General features: G+C 37.9%; 1 protein-coding gene across 11 annotated transcripts in view; it reads left to right on the top strand.

Moving 5' to 3' along the window:
* EYA1 (EYA transcriptional coactivator and phosphatase 1) overlaps positions 1-20,475 on the top strand; it is a 172,369-nt gene that overhangs the window by 20,981 nt on the left and 130,913 nt on the right. For 8 of the 11 annotated variants that reach the window (XM_041769380.1, XM_041769377.1, XM_041769379.1 and 5 more), the window contains one exon: positions 9,860-9,937. In XM_041769380.1, coding sequence (XP_041625314.1) covers positions 9,860-9,937 — 78 coding nt within the window. Of the gene's footprint in view, positions 1-9,840; positions 9,938-20,475 lie in introns of those variants that run through there. The other 3 variants (XM_041769381.1, XM_041769382.1, XM_041769383.1) reach the window with 2 other exon arrangements.

Consider the following 20,475-nt stretch of genomic DNA (forward strand, 5'->3'; position numbering starts at 1 on the left):
TTCATGTTATTCTATTCATTCTCTTCACATAGGCCTCTGGTATCCCTTGATAGCACTTTTTCATTCATTTGACACAGTTTTCAAAAACCTGCATTTCCACTTCTGTCTCATGGTTTGAGAAAGAGTGCTCATTGAGTCCAAACTGTAACATAATATTATGGTGGTTGTGCTTTTGTTTTGTCCCACAGTTTATTATTTGTTATATAAACAGCATAGTCTTGTGCCGTATAGCTTTTAAAAGGGTTCTTTTTAAGGCCTATTTATAGCAATAGCTAATATTTGCCTTTGAATGGTTATGACCCATGCGTTATTATTAAATCCATGTAATTTACCTCTCTTTTGAAAGATCCAAGCAGGGTCCTCTTTTAACAAAAATTCCAATGGTAGATACTATTTTATGTTAATATGTCTTCTCCAAGAGTCCTTTGTTCAAAATAATGTAACAATGTGTCCTATAAGTAAGAGGCTTTATAAGGACCTGCACATAAACGTGCATAATGTGATAATTCGGGAGGAATAAAATGTCATCTTACATTTGAGCATATATAGTATTAATTGCCCTATGCAATGTGCCTAGCAATATAAAGTCAGTTGTACATTTTTACCTTTATTTATCCTCTCAATGAATATTGAGTTTCAGCTATATGTCAGGCATTGTGCTAAGTTCTGTAGGGATGTAAAAAGGTCTAGTTCCTACCATAAAGAAATTTATAATGTATTAAAATGTAAAATTATAATGTATTAAAATAGATAAGACTGACATGTAAAATGAGGTAGAATAGGATGTATTTTCTAAAAGAGGTACAAACTCAGATTTAGTAGCTAAAGGAAAAGAAAGATCAGTCCTGAATAGTAGATCAAGCAAGACTTAGCAAGGCAATTGCAGCTTTGACTGAACTTTGAAGAACCTGTGGGATTTAGTCAGATGAAAATTTTGTAGACTACTCAATGTTGGAGGGAAAGACATTAGCAAAATCATGGTTCTGGGATGCATTAAGCATCTCAGTAGGCCAGTTTGGTTTAAATGTTGAATATATACAATCATGATTCATGATCTGTAAAATACAGTAATACTGTCATACAGAAAAGTTGGGACAATTAAATGTGACTGTGTATTTTGTAATACTTTTGTGTTCTTATAAGTCACTAGTTATACAAATAGGGAAGTAAAGCAAAAAAAAAATCTTGTTATAGTGGGGGGGGCTTAAAAACATGATAAAGGGAAGTAACTTAATAGCTTATTTTAGGAGAACGTGGAGAGCTGAAGACCTCGGAGCAAAGAGTGACTCAAATCTAAGCATGGAGGGATCAGTATCTTCTTAGAGTAGAAGAGTAGAGGCTGAAAAGCCAATTGCCAACTTTTACAAGAGAAGAGATATAAGGTAATCAGGGTAGTGGCTGTGAATAAATGATTGGGAAAGATCAGAGTGGTAGAAATTATAGATGTGGCAATATAGGGTATAAGGAGAAGGGGTCTGGGAGAAATTAGGGTGAAAAGGAAACTTTCAGTTAGGTGACATGACCATTACAGAGGGATAAAATGAAGATTTTATGTTTAAGTAGGTTGAATTGGACCCTGATCAAGGCAAGGAAGGACATTGTATAATTGGGATGTGGAGATTGGTTCTCATGAAAAAGATGTGCAGGTAAATAGAGATTTGGGAGTCATCTACATAAAGATGATTTTTTTTTAAACCCCTGGCAAAGAAAGACTAGAGAAACATTCAGACAGGTAAGAATGGCATAGAATTAAAAAGCCACAGAGTAACCAAAGGGAGGAAAAGCCAGAGAACAAGAGAGCTATAACGGGAGCTATAAGCTGTGTTGTATTGGTCAATGATAAGAAAAGGGTCAGAGGAAGGCACATTCTGTAAAAGAATTAAGGAAAACCAGGATTGGGAAAAGTTTGATGTGGTCAATTAGGAAAGTAAAATAGCAGCTACAAAAAAGAGAATGGATGATCCATATTTCAAGGCAAATTTTTAAGAAACTTGATGAATAAGGAAGAGGAGAAAAGTATCATGGTTGAGAGGAAACTTTTACAAATTAAGTTGACACACAACGTTAAATGAGTTTCAGGTATACAACATAGTGATTTGACAAGTCTCCATGTTACTCTGCTCACCTTAGGTGTAGCTGCCATCTGTCCCCATACAACACTATTACAGTACCATTGACAGTATTCCCTGTGCTGTGCTTTTTAGTCCTCTGACTCATTTATTCCACAACTGGAAGCCTTTATTTCCTAATCCCCTTCATCCATTTTGTGCACGTCCGTACTCCTCCCCTCTGGCAACCATCAGTTTGTTCTCTGCATTTACAGGTCTGTTTCTGCTTTTTGTTTGTTCATGTGTTTTGTTTTTTAGATTCCACTTATAAGTGAAATCATATGGTATTTGTCCTTCTCTGTCTGACTTATTTCACTTAGCATAATACCCTCTAAGTCCATCCATGTTGTTGCAAATGGCAAGATCTCATCTTTTTGTTTTTTTTATGGCTGAGGGGTGTGTGTGTGCATGCACATACATACACACATACACACATATATTTTATTTTGTCCCACAAGTTTATGTTATCCATACGGAATAGTCTTGTGCAGTATAGCTTTTAAAAGGATTCTTTTAAAGCCTATTTATAGCAATAGTTAATACTTGCCTTTGAGTGGTTATGCCCCATGCATTATTTTTAAATCCATGTAATTTACTCTTTTGAAGGATCCAAGAAGGGTCCTCTTTTAACAAACAAAATTCCAATGGTAGACACTGTTTTATGTTAATATGTATTCTCCAAAGAGTACTCTGTTCAAAATAGTGTAACAATGTGTCTTATAAGTAAGAGGTTTTACAAGAACCTGCACATAAGTACATATGTGTATATATGTTAGATATGTATGTATGTGTACACACATAACACATCTTCTTTATCCATTCATCTATCCATGGACACTTGGGTTGCTTCCATATCTTGACTACTATAAATAATGCTGCAGTTAACATAAGGGTACCATATATCTTTTCAAATTAGTGTTTTTATTTCCTTTTGGCAAATATCCACATGTGGAATTATTGGATCACAAGGTACTTCTATTTTTAACTTTTTTTAAAATTCATGAGAGGCAGAGAAAGAGAAGGGCAGAAACACAGGCAGAAGGAGAAGCAGGCCCCATGCTGGGAATCCGATGTGGGACTTGATCTCCGGTCTCCAGGATCACACTCTGGGCTAAAGGTGGCACCGCTGAGCCACCCAGGCTGCCCTCTATTTTTAACTTTTTAAGGAATTTCCAAACTGTTTTCCACAGTGAGTGCACCAATTTACAATCCTAGTAACAGTGCCTGAGGGTTCCCTTTGCTCCACATCCTTGCCAATACTTATTTGTCTTTTTAATTTTAGCCATCTTGACAGGCATAAGGTGATATCTGAGACTTGTCTGTCTTTGTCAGTAGAAGAGAGGTAGCCTCTTGAGATGAAATTACTGAAGATTCTGGGAGATCAGATCATTGAGTTTTGTTGCAAAGGAGGCATGGAAGTGGCACCAAGAATAAAGGTTTAAAAGGTTAAATCCTACTAAAGAAAGGACACCTTCATTGAGATTAACCAATAGGAAACTGGGAGGTACTGCAAGAAGATCACTGAAAGATTTAATGTAGCTTCAACATTCTTTATAGAATAGTTGGTTAGGGCATGTGCTGAAGAGAATGAGGAATGAGGTGAGGACTGGGTACTTGAGAGAAGTGGAAAAGCCTCAGTAGAAACTGTTTCAAGCGCAAGAAGTGGAAAAGGGAGATTGTCAAGCAACAGGATGACTCACAAGAACATGGAAAGCATAAATTTTAGCAAATTTGGTCAACATGCATATTGTGGCCTCCTCTCTCATGCTCAGCCATCCAGAACAGCAGTTGAAGAGTGAACAGCAAGGGCTTGCCAGTGGTAGGATTAGAGCCTGGCAAATAAAGATGCTTAGAAAAACAAGATGACCCAGGACTCTAAGGTGAAATCTCTGGGTTCCAGACTGGGCCAGTGCAGTTGGAAAGACATGATGTTCTGATGAGCAAGTCTAGGGTAAGTGAGCAAATGAAAAAAAAATGTGGCATTTCTTGGAGGTCATGCAATTCTAGGCAATAGTGTAGCTGAATCATTTAATAACCAAAATGGAATGAAGGTAAATCTCATTGAGATTTAAGAGATGAAGGAATCATATAGTAGAGGGATGGCAGACTGGGGTTTTGATGCTCTTGATCATTATAGTAGGAAACAAAATAGAAAGGGAGACCAAGGGTATGCCAAGCAAAGATACGCTATTATATTTTGAAAAAAAGTTACATAATAAATTAGCTTAGATACTGCTGGGGGACGATCTGCTGCTCATCTGTGCTGATGCCGTAACTGTGCAATCCTGGACAGATTCTTCATAACACAAAGGCTGGCTCCTAGTCCAGCAGGCAGAGCTGCCCTTTGATAATACATTCACTTTAACTGATCTTAATTTATGGTAAAAACAAAAACAAATGGGTTTACCATGTGTCTCCCCTGATCAATCCATCATCTTTCTGGAGATTATTTATATGACTGCAACATTCAAAGTATAACCAGAAGTTGCTTGATGAGCACAGAGTCATAATGTAATGGGCTAATTAGATGATCTTGATAGCATAATGCCACCAAGTTCCAGTGGTCTGATAGCTATGTCTCCACTTGAATTTATGGTGAAGGAATACTGACTTATCTTTTTCTTGGGCCAGTTTTAGTATACTCCCCCTAAACAGTACTGGAAAGAGAGGCCCACATTTTCTCTTGGAATCCTTGATCACAGTGGCTAAATACGTCATCATCCTGCTAGTGTGGTTTTTTTTTTTTTTCAGATTGCGCATATTCAGATTGTAGTGATGGAAATACATTAAGACTGCCTTATCTGCAGTTTTGCTTTCCATGGTTCTAGTCAACTGTGGTCCAGAAGTAGACAATTATCCTTCTGACATATCGTCAGAAGGTCAGTCACAGTACCTACATCCTTTACTTCACTTCATCTCATCCTGTAGGCATTTATCATCTCATATCATCAGGAGGGTGAGTGTAGTACAATAAAATATTTTGAGAGAGAGACCATATTCAACTTTTATTACAGTATAATTTTTCTATTGTTGTTAATCTTACTATGCGTAATTTGTAAGTTAAACTTTATCGTAGGTATGTACATATAGGAGAAAGCATAGTATGTGAAGGATCTGGTACTATACATGGTTTCAGGCAACCACTGAGGGTCTTGGAACATATTCTCCACAGATAAGGGGGGACTACTGTATACGTTTTCTTATATAGTCATAATTAGTTTTGCCTTTTTAAATTACATTCAAATTACCTTGATTTGATTTTGGCCATCCTAAATAAAATGGCCTCATGTTAGATCTTAGGTAGGTTGCTTGACTTTATATTTTCAGTTTACTTTTCATTCAAAGGGTAAGTTTAACTTTAATGTGAAGGTTATAATAGATTTTATTCCATAAGAAAGACTTTGATTTCTCTTAATTAAAGAGACCTATAATGATAAAGTGACTATAAAAGTATGGCCTCTGGACATAGCTAAATGATTTATAAACCACTGGACAGTACTCAATGATTTCTAAACATTTCTCTCTCTTTTTTTTTATCCTTGCATGAGTATGTTATCCCCACTTAACAGATGAGGAAACTGAGACACAGAAATTGAGTAACTTTTCCAGATTTGTACTGTTAATAGCAAAGCTAGATTGAAATTCAATTGCTAATTCCAAAGCTGGTGCTTTTAACAATCTTTATTTGATCTTGTTCTCTGGTACTACTCCCCAGGAGAAAGGCATTCAGTGTAGCAGAATCCTACTACTACTGATGATGATGATAAATCAGTTTCTGGGGGATCCCTGGATGGCTCAGGGGTTTCTGGGGGATCCCTGGGTGGCTCAGCGGTTTAGCATCTGCCTGCCTTTGGCCCAGGACGTGATCCTAGAGTCCTGGGATTGAGTCCCACATCGGGCTCCCTGCATGGAGCCTGCTTCTCACTCTGCCTCTGCCTGTGTCTCTACCTCTCTCTCTCTTCCCGTGTCTCTCATAAATAAATAAGTTAATTAATTAAATAAATCAGTTCCTGCTTTATATAAGGTACTTTATGTAAATTTTTACAAATCCTTACTGCCTTCTTTAAATAGCTATCATTTTAAAAGTTTTGTGTGTGAGATAATTAAGGTCAGAGAACAAGTAACTTTTATAAAGTCCTATAGTGAATAACTAGATTTGTTGACTCCAGAACCAAGGCTCAAAGGCATTGATAGATGGGAGTTTGAGGCACCCCTGAGGAGTAGCAAGTTGCCCTGTATAGCGCAGGTCTAGAATACATGGCTGAGCAGAGGAGTTGAGATTGTGAAGATTAAAGAGGTAAAGGAGAGTTTCTGAATATTTCTAGAGATGAGGAGATCCTTACAGTATTGGATGGAAGATTGAATACTTGGAGTGGTGAAGAGACTCTTGAGTGGGGGCAAAAGAATACAAATTGCTGTATTCTAATAGACTAAAATCCTGTAATGAAGGAAAAAGTACAATGGAGATAAGAGTTGTACATTTATTTATTGAGATTTATTTATTTATTTTAGAGAGATGGTGCACATGAGTGGGTAGAGGGGCAGAGGGAGAGAATCCTCAAGAGGACCTCCTCAGTGAGTGCAGAGCCTGACATGGGGCTCAATCCCAGGACCCTGAGATCATCACCTGAGCTGAAACCAAGAATTGGACACTTAACTGACTGAGCTACCCAAGGGCCCCTAGAATTGTATAGTTATTTAAAAGAAAACAGATGAGGGACGTCTGGGTGGCTCAGTGGTTGAGCATCTGCCTTTGACCCAGGGCATGATCCTGGAGTACCAGGACCAAGTCCCACATCGGGTTCTCTGCATGGAGCTTGCTTCTGAAAAGACTGGGGGGGGAACAACCTTGGGATGTGATTTTTTTTTTTAATTTTATTATTTTTGGGGGGGGATGTGATGTTTTAAACTCAAAGCCTTGGAGAGTGCTCTATTATACCATCTATGGCATATTTATAAATGTGATAGTGCTAGTGAGGATGGGTAGTTTGATGGCTGGAGATTAGTCTTGTCTTTCTAACTTTCTAGTGGGTCTGTGCATGGCAATGACACTTCCAGCTGGAAGGGGTCTCTCCTCATTTGGCTTTCACTCAAACTACTTTAAATCACAATAAATCTCCAATCTCTTTAGAGTCAGGTCCCTGCTGATCAAAGTATTCAATTCCAGTACCTGATAAAATCATGAATATCCTGCTAGTTACTTTATGTACATCCTCTTCAATAGCCTTTTAAAAAACTGGATTCATTAGGAAAAGAGAATCTTTATTCCTTATAGATGGGCATATTTGAACAATGGCAAAGGCAATGTAGTTGGGACCTAAAAGAAAAAGTATCCTCTTCCTTTCCTTCCTATTTTTAATGGAATTTCAAGTATAATTGAATGTGTCTCCTGAGAGTGAAAGCTATATTCGGTCAAGTTAATAATATGGAGAATTAGCTAGGCTAAGTCTTAGAGGTACCAGAGTAGGAGTGGTTTTGGCATAGTCTAGCTTTCATCAAGTAATTTTATAGTCCAATATACAGAATCATAGATCTTACATTTGGCAAAGACTTAAAAGTAATCTGGGCTAACATCTTGTACGCTGGAAACTTTCTTCTTCACCGTTTTCTCAGGCAGGTGGATAGGGACTTCTACTTGAGATCTTCCTGTGAGTGCCTTAGCCTGGAAGTGTTAACACTAGGAGAATCTGGACTGATGGGGTTTTAGTTCCCTCTATATCCACAGTGTGTGGCTCTGTAACTCATTTTCTTTGCTCTCTTGTAGAATAGTGCTAATTATTGGGAATTGCCAAATACTGTCATTTCTTCAAGCCTTGAAATTGAAAACATCCAAAATTAATTCCCATTTTCTGCCACTTGTGACTTTGGGCAATTTCCTAATCCCTTGGTTTTCATTTTTGCATGTGAAACAAGAAGACTGTCCCCAATTAGGGAGTTTGTGAGTTGTGCTCTGAGACTAACTTGGAGAATTGTTTAAAAGGATTAATGTCTGTTTAATATCTGATTAATCATAATGTTTCTAGTCTGACAATACTAGGTACTTTACATGGCCTATTCCCCTTGGGCCTGATTCTCATCTTTGATCAGTATATTGTATTTGATTATGAGTTCAAATCCCTGTGGTAATCTGTTCAGTACAGAGTAAAATAGAGCTATTGCTTTATAGGTACAGGGCATTGTGTGAGTTCTTTCAGGAAGGAAAAAGAAGATGTGGACAACAGGTAGGATACTTTGGAGCTGTGAACCAGCAGAGGAGGATATGCTTTCCACAATCTATGGCAGAATAATGGTTATGAAGAGCAAGACCTGCAGGTGTAAAGAGAAAAGGGAAATACAGGCTTATGTCAGAATTTATTAGCATCAACTGAGACTGCTAACCCCAAACAACTGGTGGAAAAGTGAAAACTTCAGTTACACTATTGTTTGGTCTACATTAAAATAATCAGTTGGAGTGATTCCCTTTAGACTCACTGGTTTTATTTTTCAACTTTGTTTAGAAGCAGTCTAAATAATTAATTTTTTGGAAGTGACTATCTGCTGCAACTACTTATAATGTCTATTTGAAAACTACTCATTATGCATTAGTAAAAGATTCAAAGGTCAAGGAGAGGGAATTTGTTCTTTGCCTGTTGTTTATAAGAGGCAATTTTGAAAGAAGGAAAAGCTGCATTTCCTCCATCATTCTTTCCCATTTCAGAATGTATTTACTTTTGAGAGAAGCTGCCCCAGATATTGTCTTCGTAGGACCTTTGTTTTGGAAAACATGTTAGTGATTTTTAAGTAGCCTCCAAGATATTATTGCATTATTTCTAAAAACCCATTAGTGAGGATATATAACTTCTACAAAGAAGACCACAAATTCCAATGATGGCACTTCATCTGTCATTTCTAAGGAAAGCAATAATGCTATCTCTTCATTAAAGCCTAAATCTTAGGAAAAAAGGCAAATGTTCTGAGGTGGTCTAGTATATTTGCTTAATAGGGCTCAATGATATCATCAGGTCAGTAGAGTGGTTCCTTTTGTGAACCTACAGCATAAATCTAAATGTTTTTATTGTACAGCCACAAATGACTTTACTAAAGATCATAAGTTTCCTACAAACTGTCTGATATTGGTTTTATTTGGGAATGAAAAACTTAATTTCTGCTTCATTTATATTTAGTGTGGTTTTGATACTAAGTGTACATCAGATATTGACATATTGGCAGCCAGATATGGCTGAGTGTTAATAATGACCCATTAAATTGAACACTCTTTTTCAGCCATGTCAGATAAATAAGAGTGTGAGTGTGTGTGCACCCATGTGTGGATGTGTGTACCTGAGTCTGTCCTTGAGCATGATGAAAACCTACCAGCATTATTTCCTATTCCAAGTATTTTTATTCTACCCTTTCGGTTCTGTTTAGCTAAATAGCTACAAACCCAAGGAAATACTCTTACATCTTCATCATAAAAATTTTGAGAGATAAATTATTTGTTAATAAGCAATTCAATTAATATGTAAGATAATGAATTTAACTACTAAAGTGTTTCTTTTCAAGGATAGCTTGTTACAGTAGGTTAACTAGGGAGGAAATAGTTAATGTGTGGTGTTTTTTTTAAATTACAAATATTAATCTGAATTATATTCAAATACTAATAGTCTTTAAAGTGATTTTATTGTAACTATTTTAAATATTATAACTTATTTACCATGCCTTTACAAATAACTATTAATTGGATATATCATATATGTTGTTTATTTTTGTAGTTAAAACAGAGCCAATGAGCAGCAGTGAAATAGTTTCAACAACAGCAGACGGGTCTTTAGACAATTTCTCAGGTTCAGGTAAGGAATAAATATTAGCTTTTCACATTAATACAAAACAGTTTTTCTTAGTTTATTTATATATGAAAGTATATATCTAAGTGTATATGTATGTGAGTATATGCATGTGTGTATTATATAAATGTAATATAGCTTTACTCAGAGTCCCATACCTGCAATTATGTTGTTTTTATCCAGTGTTTGCTAGAAATATTGATAGCCTATAAAGGAGATTAAATCAAAAGAGATTTTTTTTTTTTTCTTCTACTAAATTATCTTCTTATGTTAATGACTCCTACCCTATTTCTCTCATCTGTGTGATTTCTTTTCCAATTAAACAAATTTAGGGGGGATCCCTGGGTGGCTCAGTGGTTGAGCATCTGTCTTCAGCCCAGGGTGTGATCCTGGAGTCCTGGGATTGAGTCCTGTATCAGGCTCCCTGCATGGAGCCTGCTTCTCCCTCTGCCTGTGTCTCTGCCTCTCTCTCTCTCTCTCTCTCTCTCTCTCTGTCTGTCTCTCATTAAATAAATAAAATCTTTAAAAAATGTAAACAAATTTGGGTAGGCAGGATTTGGCTTCTCATACTCTTTAAGCAGACTTACCAAACCATCCTCCTAGGGAACTGTCATGTCAACTGTAGACCTAAGTTAGACTTTATAAAGCAATTTTAAGTCCTTAAGTTAGTTTTAATCTCTTTCACATTAACAAAGTCTGCTTCCAGCAAACAAAATATCCAAGTTTCATGTCTTTGCTAATGAAATTACTGATAAGAAAGTCATTGTCGTAATAAAGTAACCATGAGATTTTGATTATATATTTGCCATATTACTCAGCTTGGACTATTTCAACAAAAAATTATGTTTATCAGATGCAATTCTTAAGTATTCTAACCTTTTTTTATTACCTGCTGTGTTTATCCAACCTCTTAAATGGACATGCTATACTTACATAAGTTTGTGATTGACATACTGCAGCTTTCAAGATCATTTATTTAATACATAACACAACTAAAGGGAATCATGCATAAATATAACATGAAATAGAAATGCATAACTTTTATACTAATGATGCCAGATGGAAACAATAAGGAAATAACAAAAGGGTATTGCATCCTTGAGTTCTTTTATAAAACACTTACTAGAATTCGACTGATGCCAGATAATGTGCTTGGTGCTCTTAGGGATTCATAGATATATGAGGATGGCCCTGGTTTGAGGGTTGGTAAGGTGAATAAATGACAAGACTGTCACATTACATAAAGTTTGATATTTCCAGACGGAAGGTCAAGGATCCCAAAATACCCAGGAAGGGACCCAATAGGGACTGGGTTGGGATGGGGTGGTCAGGAAAGGTTTCTTGGAGGAGATGCCTGCAATCAGCCTTAAATACTAAATAGGAATAAAGCACACAAAGGGCTGGGGAGAGGGAGTTGGACAGATGGAACATTCCATGGGAGGAGACCAAGACACAGAGGCATGGAATTTGGAACTGCCAGTGGTTCAGCATTCCTGGTGTGTACCAGGAAGTGATAGGCATGCTGGACAAGGTCAGGATAGTCTAAAGAGGCATTTGTGTACCACGTAATGTTTGCATTGTATCCTGAGCACAGTGGGAGGCATCCAAAGACGGGGGTTGCTTGATCATATTCACATACAGAATCCTGACTGTAGTAGGAGGAGGAGAGAGGGGCTGGAGCACTGAAGGAGAGAGAGCAGATAGTCTTTTTGTTAATTTGGGCCAAAAATACTGAAGACCTGAGATAAGGTGCTGGTGATATTAGGGAAAGATGGTGGATTAAGATGTATTTGCAAAGTTGAATTCATGGCATAGTAACCAATGAATATCGGGGATAAATAAGGCAGAAAAACAGGTTAGGGTGATGGAATGCAAGAATAGCATGATTGAGAGAGAAAGGCATGTTGAATGGAGGAGGTATTATCCACTTGAAGATGTTGAAGCTCAGGAATGATATGGATTGGAAATTTTGGAAGTGTTCAGGGAGTTAAAGTTAGTGGGCTATAACAGTTGAAGACAGACTGCAGGGGAGACCAGTATAGAGTGATGGGCAAGGATGACATGAAAACACAGGTTTTCAACTGGAAAAGAAGAGAGTTGAGTTGAAAGTGAAGGCAGGAAGAATTTCAAGGAAGCACTGTCTACATGACAGATTTGTATATAGCTATTAAAAATAGTTTGGAAAAAAACTTAATGGCATGAGCAGATGTTAACTATATTAAGTGAAAAGCAGGATACAAAAGGTCATATGCTTGGTATAATCTGTGTTTTTAAACATCTATATGTATGTATATGTGTATAAAAATTAATGGCGGCTTTCTCCAGATGATGGAAAATAATTTGAATTATATTCCTTCGTTCTTTTTTTCAAAAATATTCTGCAGTATATTTGTGTAACATGCGTACTTTCAGAAAGTAGTAATTTTAAAATGCAAGTTTAAAGTCACATACTGAAATGAGATACGTTTTTATAAGTATCTACAGATAATAGTATTGCTTTGCTATTTTTCCTGATATAGAAAACCTGTGGTAAAGGAATTCCTTGTTCTTAAGAAATATACACCAAATAAAGGGACATCATATCTGCAGCTCTAAAAAGCATGAGCTATATGCATATACATTCACACATATGCAGGGAAAAAGAGAATAGAGGATAAAGCTAGTATAATAAGATGTTACATTTAGGGAATTGTGGTCAAGATTTTCTTGGAGAAGAAGAAGATTTTCTATTTTTGCAACTATTCTGTAGTGTGAAGTTATGCCAAAATAAAATATAAATGAGAAACCTCAGTGGATTTAGCCTACAGCAGTTTCAGTGAATGGTGCTTTACTTTCCCTAATGCCAACTTGCCCCATTTCTCCAACACAGGTCCTAGCAGATCTATGTGCTCCTAAAATTTAATAAGTGGATGATTTAACCAATAAGGTGAGGAAGTGGAGACAGGGAGGAGAAAAATGTCGTTCAAGTACGTAAGCGATAAAAGGAGAAAATAGTCCGTTAGAAAGTGGGAGATAGGATTGAGGGTGGCATTTAGATAAGAGTGTTTTTTGCTGCCAACACAAACTTTATAGAGGTAGGGAGTTAAAGGTATAGGCAAAATGGGGAAAATTGATGCAGAGAGGGCCCTGCTGGGACAGCAGTGGCGTAAATCCAAAACAGAAGTGGATTCCCTTTGAAAAGGAATAACTTTTCCCCAGAAACATCAGGAACAATGGAAGGGGAATTAATGCGGTTGAGTATGAAGTAGGGGAGGAGTTAATAGGCTAAGGGAATTCCTACCTGCTTCCTCTGCTCAAACCCTCCAGTAGCTCCATTGTGTCTGAGTTAATACTGAGCCCTTGCAATGGCTACGAGCGTCATCAGGCCTATTGCCTGCTTTCCACTATTCCCTCAACATTCCAGACAGGCTCCCAATCAGGACCTTTGCACTGTCGATCCTTCTGCACCTCTCTGTATACTTGCCTGACCCCTTCACCACCTTCCAGTCTGCTGTCATCTCACCTTCTCTGTGAGGTATCCCCCCACCCCAAGCACCCTACTCAGTGTTGTAAGAGTCTCACTGTAGGCTTCCAGCCTCTCTAATGCTAAATACCCCCCCCCACATAACACAGCCTTTTGCTAACTGTATCATTTACTGGTGTATAGGTTTATTGTTTCATCCCCACCAAAATATAAGCTTTGATGGCAGAGATTTGTCTTGTTTTGTTAATTTGTATTCTCAATACCTGAAAAAGTATCTGGTGCATGTTCAGCACTTAGATATTTGTTAGATGGATGGATGAATGCATGAATAAACCATGGCTTCTTTCATTTCCTCTGAAGCAACTCCAAATGAGCATAGTTGATAGGCTTATGAACTGGAAGAGATGGAGAAGATTGAAGTAGATGCCACAAGGACTTGGGAAGCCTGAGACTACTTAGAACATAAAGGAAGGTTGGCAATAAAGCCAGAGTCCAAATAAAGGTAGAACTATGAATATGGAGCCTTTATCATAGAGCGGTTTTTCTCTACAAGGGTTTTGCTGCCCAGATCAGAAGATGTTTATCTTGATCCAGGGTTAAGGATTTTCTAGGTAAGGCATGAAAGAATATGGAAGTAAGAGACTTGAGGCTATCAGTAAGAAAAGAGTTTAAAATAATTATTCATGTATCCTCCTGGGATAAATACCTTAAAAAAAGTGAAAGTAAGGGATAACAAATTGAGAGAAGATAAGGATGTCAGGGGTCCTGCATCTATAAGGTTACAGTACAGACAAGATGGAAATAAAAGAAAGAAAATTCTGGCAGGAGAGGATTCTCCTTCCTTAATCTCAAAACTCAGTGAGGCCTCTACCACATGCTTCTGTAGCTAGTCCTCCATACTTCCCTTTCTCAGCCTTCATCACTACTTTTTAAATTACTTCTCATTGCCTTCTGCTAAATGATAGTGCTGTGAGAAAAGAGACTTTTGTTTGGCTTGTTCACACTTACAGCCCTGGTGGCCATCATGGTATTGAGCACATCGATGGTGGTCAGTAAATATTTGTTAAGTAAACAAATGTATTGATTGATGCTGTTGTGGCACAAGACCGTGGAATGGGGGGAAAGAAAGGTCCACACTGTAGTCCTGAGCTTGATGGTTGAAGTAGGCCAGAGTTGAGGTCTAGACAGAAGGAGAGAAGTGTTGGATGCATACCTAAAATCACATTGGAACTTGCTAGGGGACATGGTCAAATACTAAAGGTTATGATAAATTCAAGGCAGGGTTTAGGGTCCTTCATGAATGTGTTCAAGGATTGTCATAAACCTTAGAGAAGGAGGAGTTTTATGGGAGAGCAGAAAACCAAAACAATGATTTTGGAAGAAGCAGCAGTGGGAGATATGTTTTTCAGATCTTTGTAATATCTGGGATCTAAGAGAGTAGTAGTAGGCTCTACTTGAAAAAAAATATGCAAGAGAAGGAAGGTCTTTGGAAAAAGGCTTAGCAGAAGGTGGAAGGATGGTTTGGTGAGGAGACTGAAGCTATAGGGGATCTTGTTTTCCATAGATTGATTCTCCATGTTGCACAGTGGAGAGGGATAGAGGGAGCTGGGGAATCAGGTCTCTAGGTATAGACAACACAAAGCATTTCTCTTAATTCCTTTTTTCCCTTCTTTCTTTCTGTCTTAAGTAAAGATGCAAGAACCATGACATGCTGGAGTAGCTGTGAATAGAACTTAGGGCTCCTAAAGGAAAGAGAAAAGCTATCTCTAATTGACTCTAAAATGGTCTTCACCTCTGTGATCACTACTGCTTCCTTCTCCATCATGGCTTAAAATTCACATCCCAACCATTCTGGGTGTCTTGAGGAAATAGCGAGAATAAAGAGGAAATGGAGCTATTCTGAAATTGGTAGTAGCTTTTTCCACCTCTGTCCTTCAAGGAATCTGAGCGTCTTAAAACATTAAGGAAGCAGTGAGGCTTCCTCTTGTTCAGGGAAATCACCTGGTATGGAGAGACTGGAGGAAAGCAGCGGATTTTCAAAGGCATGTTGCTGGATTGAAAATTGCAAGGTTGTTTATTATGTTTTTAGGATGTAATGTTCTGCCCATTTACTGTGTACCAATGAAAAGTGATATTTTAATGATCTAAATGTTAAGAACAATTGTGGTTGAAAATAATGTTTTTAAGGAGTGCAGAAATGTCTTTGCATTCTGTTTCTTCCATTTGCACAAGGCCTAAATTTGTTATTAATTTGTTACATGAAGTGCCAGTTGATAATACTGATCATACAATGTTGATGTCTGGTATTTGAAAATTGGAATTAGGAACAGGAATGCTTCTGGAAGAGAAAAAAATATCATATATGACAAGTATGATTTCTATATTTTAATTGTTCATAAAAAGATGTAACTTTCTGGGGCTGACTCGTTCATTAAACCATTACATCTAGAGCACCTACTATATGTGAGACAATGTTCTAGGCAGTGGGAATATAGCAGTGACGAAGTAGATGAGGTCCTTGCCCTCACAGAGCTTCATTCTATAGGAGAGACAGATGATAAAGAGGTAAGTGGTAGGGTAAGTAAAGAGGCTACAAAATTAATGAAAGCAGGTCAAATAATATAGTGAAGAGTGAATGGGGGCCTCTATTAGAGGATACACCTCTCTGAGCGGTGGGCCTATGAGGAGAGATCTTAGTGAAGTAAGAGAATAAGTTTGAGTGTATGTATGTATTTATTTGTTTATAAGTTTTGGTTCGTTTAAATGTAACCAGAGGATAATGGGGCTTGGAGGTTGGGGCAGTTGTGACATGATTTACTTTTTTTTTTTTTTTTTCAAGAGATCACCATTTGTTGTATGGAGGATGCTTTATGGGAGAAGAGTAGGGAAGAGGGTAAATAGACACAGGGAGACCAGTATTGCCCTGGCTCAGAAGAGAAAGGACTGTGTGAGCCCACGTACTTCCCAGAAGAGCCACTGAGGCAGGATTAAATGTGCCAGGATTCCCTTAGGAGAAAAGAGTGGAGGAGAGAAGGAAGGAGGGCAAGGTCGGGGATGTCCTGACTGCTATCCTCTGATGGGCACCACATTGACGATTGGAACAGAGGGGAAAATGAGAGCAATGAGAAGATGTCAGGTCTAGGACATATTCTGGAAGGAGAGCTGGCTAAATTTGTAATAAAATAGTACAAGTACAAGGAAAGAGAAGAGTCAAAACTTTGAGGCTTTCAACTCATTTGTTCAACTGAGGAGTGATGTTGAGATTAAGGAGCTAGGAAGTGTGAACTGAGGACCTACTAGTTTGGGGACTTCTATTGACCTTCTCAGTAGATTCTCAAGCTTGGGTCTTCCCCTCCCTACAACAAGATTGAGGAGCTGCTTTAATATCTATGTTAGAAGTATGAGAAAGAATGGAATAATAGGAAACAAATGTGCTAAAACAGTGAGGTATCAGGTGCCCATATGTTCCCAAGGCTCTGGTATATGTAATTTGGAGTTTCCTAATGGTAAATGACCATTTTATTTACCTTGATGAGTGATGAAGTCTGCAAGCATTCTTTTTGCTTTAGGTTATTCTTGTGTCATGAAATTAAAATTAATCTGAATTCCTAAATTATTGCTCAAAAAAATAAAGGTGTTTTAAGGAATTAAGAGGAGAAGGACTTCAGGTGTGAGATGCAAGATTCTTGACTTTAGGCCACAAAAAAAAATTGTAGGGGTTTGGATTTAGGGAAATCCCAAAAGATACATGCTTATTATATAGCTTATTTTAAGCATTATTATATAATGCTTATTATATAGCATTAAATACTTAATCATCTTAGAGGCACATAGGTAATTAGTAGCAAGATACTTAGGGCAGCATCATGGGTTCTTAGTCACATGTATTTTATAAAGAATACTCTTCATTCCCAATTATATTGCCAAAGACCTGAATCAGGTTTATTATGTTTGTTTACATGTGACTTAGAATAATGTAACCATCCTTCATACCATCAGGGTTTGAAAAAAAAAAATCTACTTTGCTTACAACCTAAATCTCACATTGTAATTTTTTTTTTAAGATTTTATTTATTTATTCATGAGAGACACAGAGAGAAAGGCAGAGACACAGGCAGAGGGAGAAACAGGCTCCATGCAGGAAGCCTGACGTGGGACTCGATCCCGAGACTCCAGGATCAGGCCCTGGGCTAAAGGCAGTGGCGCTAAACCACTTAGCCACCCGGGCTGCCCTCACATTGTAATTAAACAAATATTGTTTATTGATTACTTACCACATGTCAGGCCCAGTCAGTTGCCTGGAAAGAAAGGAGAACAAGAGGTCTTGGGCCCCAAAAGCTCATGGTTAGCAGAGGAAACATCTATACCCTATACATGCTAAGTAAATGCAGTGTGTTTAAGTGCTACATTGCCAATGCTCACAACACTCCCAAGAAAGTACAGAGAAGGAAGACATTATCCTAAAGAGAAAATGATATGTTAGTCCCAACAGAGGAGGAAGTGTTCACAAGGTGGGGAAAGAAAGTGTAAGGAGGCCTCCCTAGGCAGAGGGTCTGGTATGAAGAGCCACCCAACTAGTGGGCACATATGGGTGTTCCTCAAGTCTAAGGAGGCTACAGATTAGTAAACCCAGGGGAGGGTGGATGCTTACATCTCTTTGGGTACTCTGCCAAGAAATTTGGAGTTTTTCCTAGGAATAATGTGAGCACAGTCGAGAGATATAAGTTGGAGAATAGGCATGAAGTTTCTATTTAAGAAAGATCACCGTAGTAGCAGTAGTGTGTTGAGGGTGATGGGTGGAGGGCAGCAGACCTGGCTGAGGTTAATTAGAGCCTGAGCCAGGGCAGGGGAGCAGGGATGGAGTACGTAGGACACCTTGACAAGCAATATCTGGGTTTGAGACAGGTGACTTGAGACTCATGAAATAGAGGGAGGAGAAGGAGATGATTTTGAGGTTTTTAGTTTTTGTGTAGGAGGTCAGGAGATAGGATACTTTGGTGGAAAGAGTCGGACAGATGTGGGTTCAAACAGTAGCTTTCCCATTGGTTTGTTTAGATGTGTTACTTTCTATGCCCCATATGTCAAATGGGAACAAAGAATCCTGCTTTTAAGTATTTTGCTGGACAGTTGGTGATGCTGTCCATTGAGTAGAAGTAAAAATACAGAAGGAAGGGCAAATGGGCAGGGGATGGGGGGTAAAGATAGTGGGAATCTGGAGATCTGAGCTAATTAACACTTACTACACATTGCACTGTTGGCCAATGCTCCCATTTAGTCCTCAGACAATCCTGGGAGGTGTAAGTAGTATCATTGCCATCATACAGGGGAACGTAGCAAGGCCTAGAGGGACCGGGTAACTTGACCAAGACAATAGAGGAGTTGGAACTTCAGTCTGAGCTGAAATTCTAATTTCAAAACCTGTGGGGCATTACCACACTCTGCAACCTCCCAGATCGCTTTATGTGTACACACTTATACTATGCAAATAATCTTCAAGCTTCACGCAACTTACCTTACCACGTGTTAATAGCCCTGCTGTGTACTATTCTGTTATTCTGTTTGTTAAAAAAGAAAAAAAATTGCTGGGTGTAACCTGTGAGGTTGAGTTTATGATGTTTTCATGAGTCCCAACCCACAATTTGAAAAGCCCAGGGATAGAGCTGGAAAAGAATAAAAGGGATTTCTGTGGCTTCATATCATGAGGTTGTATTGGGTTTTTGTTCTGGTTTTATTTTTTTAAAACTTGTTTTTAACTGTGATTGTCCAGGGAAGGTATCATTCTTCCCAGTTACTCTGTTGGATAAATCTACTTTGCCCTTGGTCTCTTCTCAGGCTTAGAAAAGGGAAGTAGGAAAGGTTGTAGTCATGGGTGACCTGGGCAAGTGGTAGTCCTTGCTCTCTAATCCCTCCCTTCTATAAATTGCAATATTTAAACTAATCCTCTCATGGCTATTTGTGTGTCGGCCTCCCCACATGTGACAAGCAGAATTTGTCTTTGCATGTTTGCATCTCATCTACGGCATCTAACTCAATGCCTGGTACAGAGCAGTGACTCAACATATGCCTGCAGATGGGGGGACACCAGCTGAGCTGGCCTGCCATGGCTTTAATGTAGCCCCCAGCTCTGCCAAACTGCGAGCCACATGGTGGAAGTCTGGCAGCTTGCATGCAAGAGTAGTCCTAATCTAGATCTATTCTGCTGTCACTGGGTTAGGCCTGTGTGTTTTACGAGGAAAGGATTACTCATAGATTGAGGTTCTGGTCCAACTCTACCTCTCTTCTCCCAAACACAAATGGAAAATTAAATTTGAGAAGTATAAAGGTACTGATGTGACATCATGAAAAATGTATGAAACTTTGAGTGCATGGAACCGTATATAAGGATTTTAATATACAGTATAGTTAATTATAGAGCCTCTGAAGACCATGATTATTAGTGGAAGAAGAAAATATATTTCATCTTGTAAGTGTACCTAAAGAATATGCATTTTTAACTAGATGGAGGATAGGAAGAACCTGAGGGAGAAAAAGTGTGTGTGTGTGTGTACTATCTTTTTATGTGTGTTTTATATATATTTATATGTAATATAGAAGCATTTATAGCTGTATGTATATATAAATCTATAAATGCAAATGCAAATGTGTGTAATGTATATGCACATAAAATAGCCCCTATTTATAATAAATCTGAGAACTACCATTTTAATGCCTTATGTTAACAAAAATGGTTTTTTGCTTTAGTTCAGAATGAGTGTAAAAGAATGTTTGATAGAGTTTAGTGCATTTTCTGAGACATATCGAATGAAGTATATGTGATTAAAAAGAAATGAAATTCTGCTTGAATGCTTAAATAACATCGTAAAATAAAAACAAACAAAAACAAAACAAAACAAAAAAAACTTATTTTACTTGAATAACCAAAGTTGAGCATGTTGAATTGAAAGGCACAGGAACATCGCTTCAGCACAAGAAAAAACAGGCTTAGCTTGCAACCTGAGAAATTTAAGTGAGCTATCGGAATGCATTTTTACTTAAAAAAAAAAAAATGTTGCTAAATCAATGCAGGCAAATGAGGATTGGC

This window comes from Vulpes lagopus, chromosome 9, assembly GCF_018345385.1.
Source record: "Vulpes lagopus strain Blue_001 chromosome 9, ASM1834538v1, whole genome shotgun sequence".
Lineage (NCBI taxonomy): Eukaryota > Metazoa > Chordata > Mammalia > Carnivora > Canidae > Vulpes > Vulpes lagopus.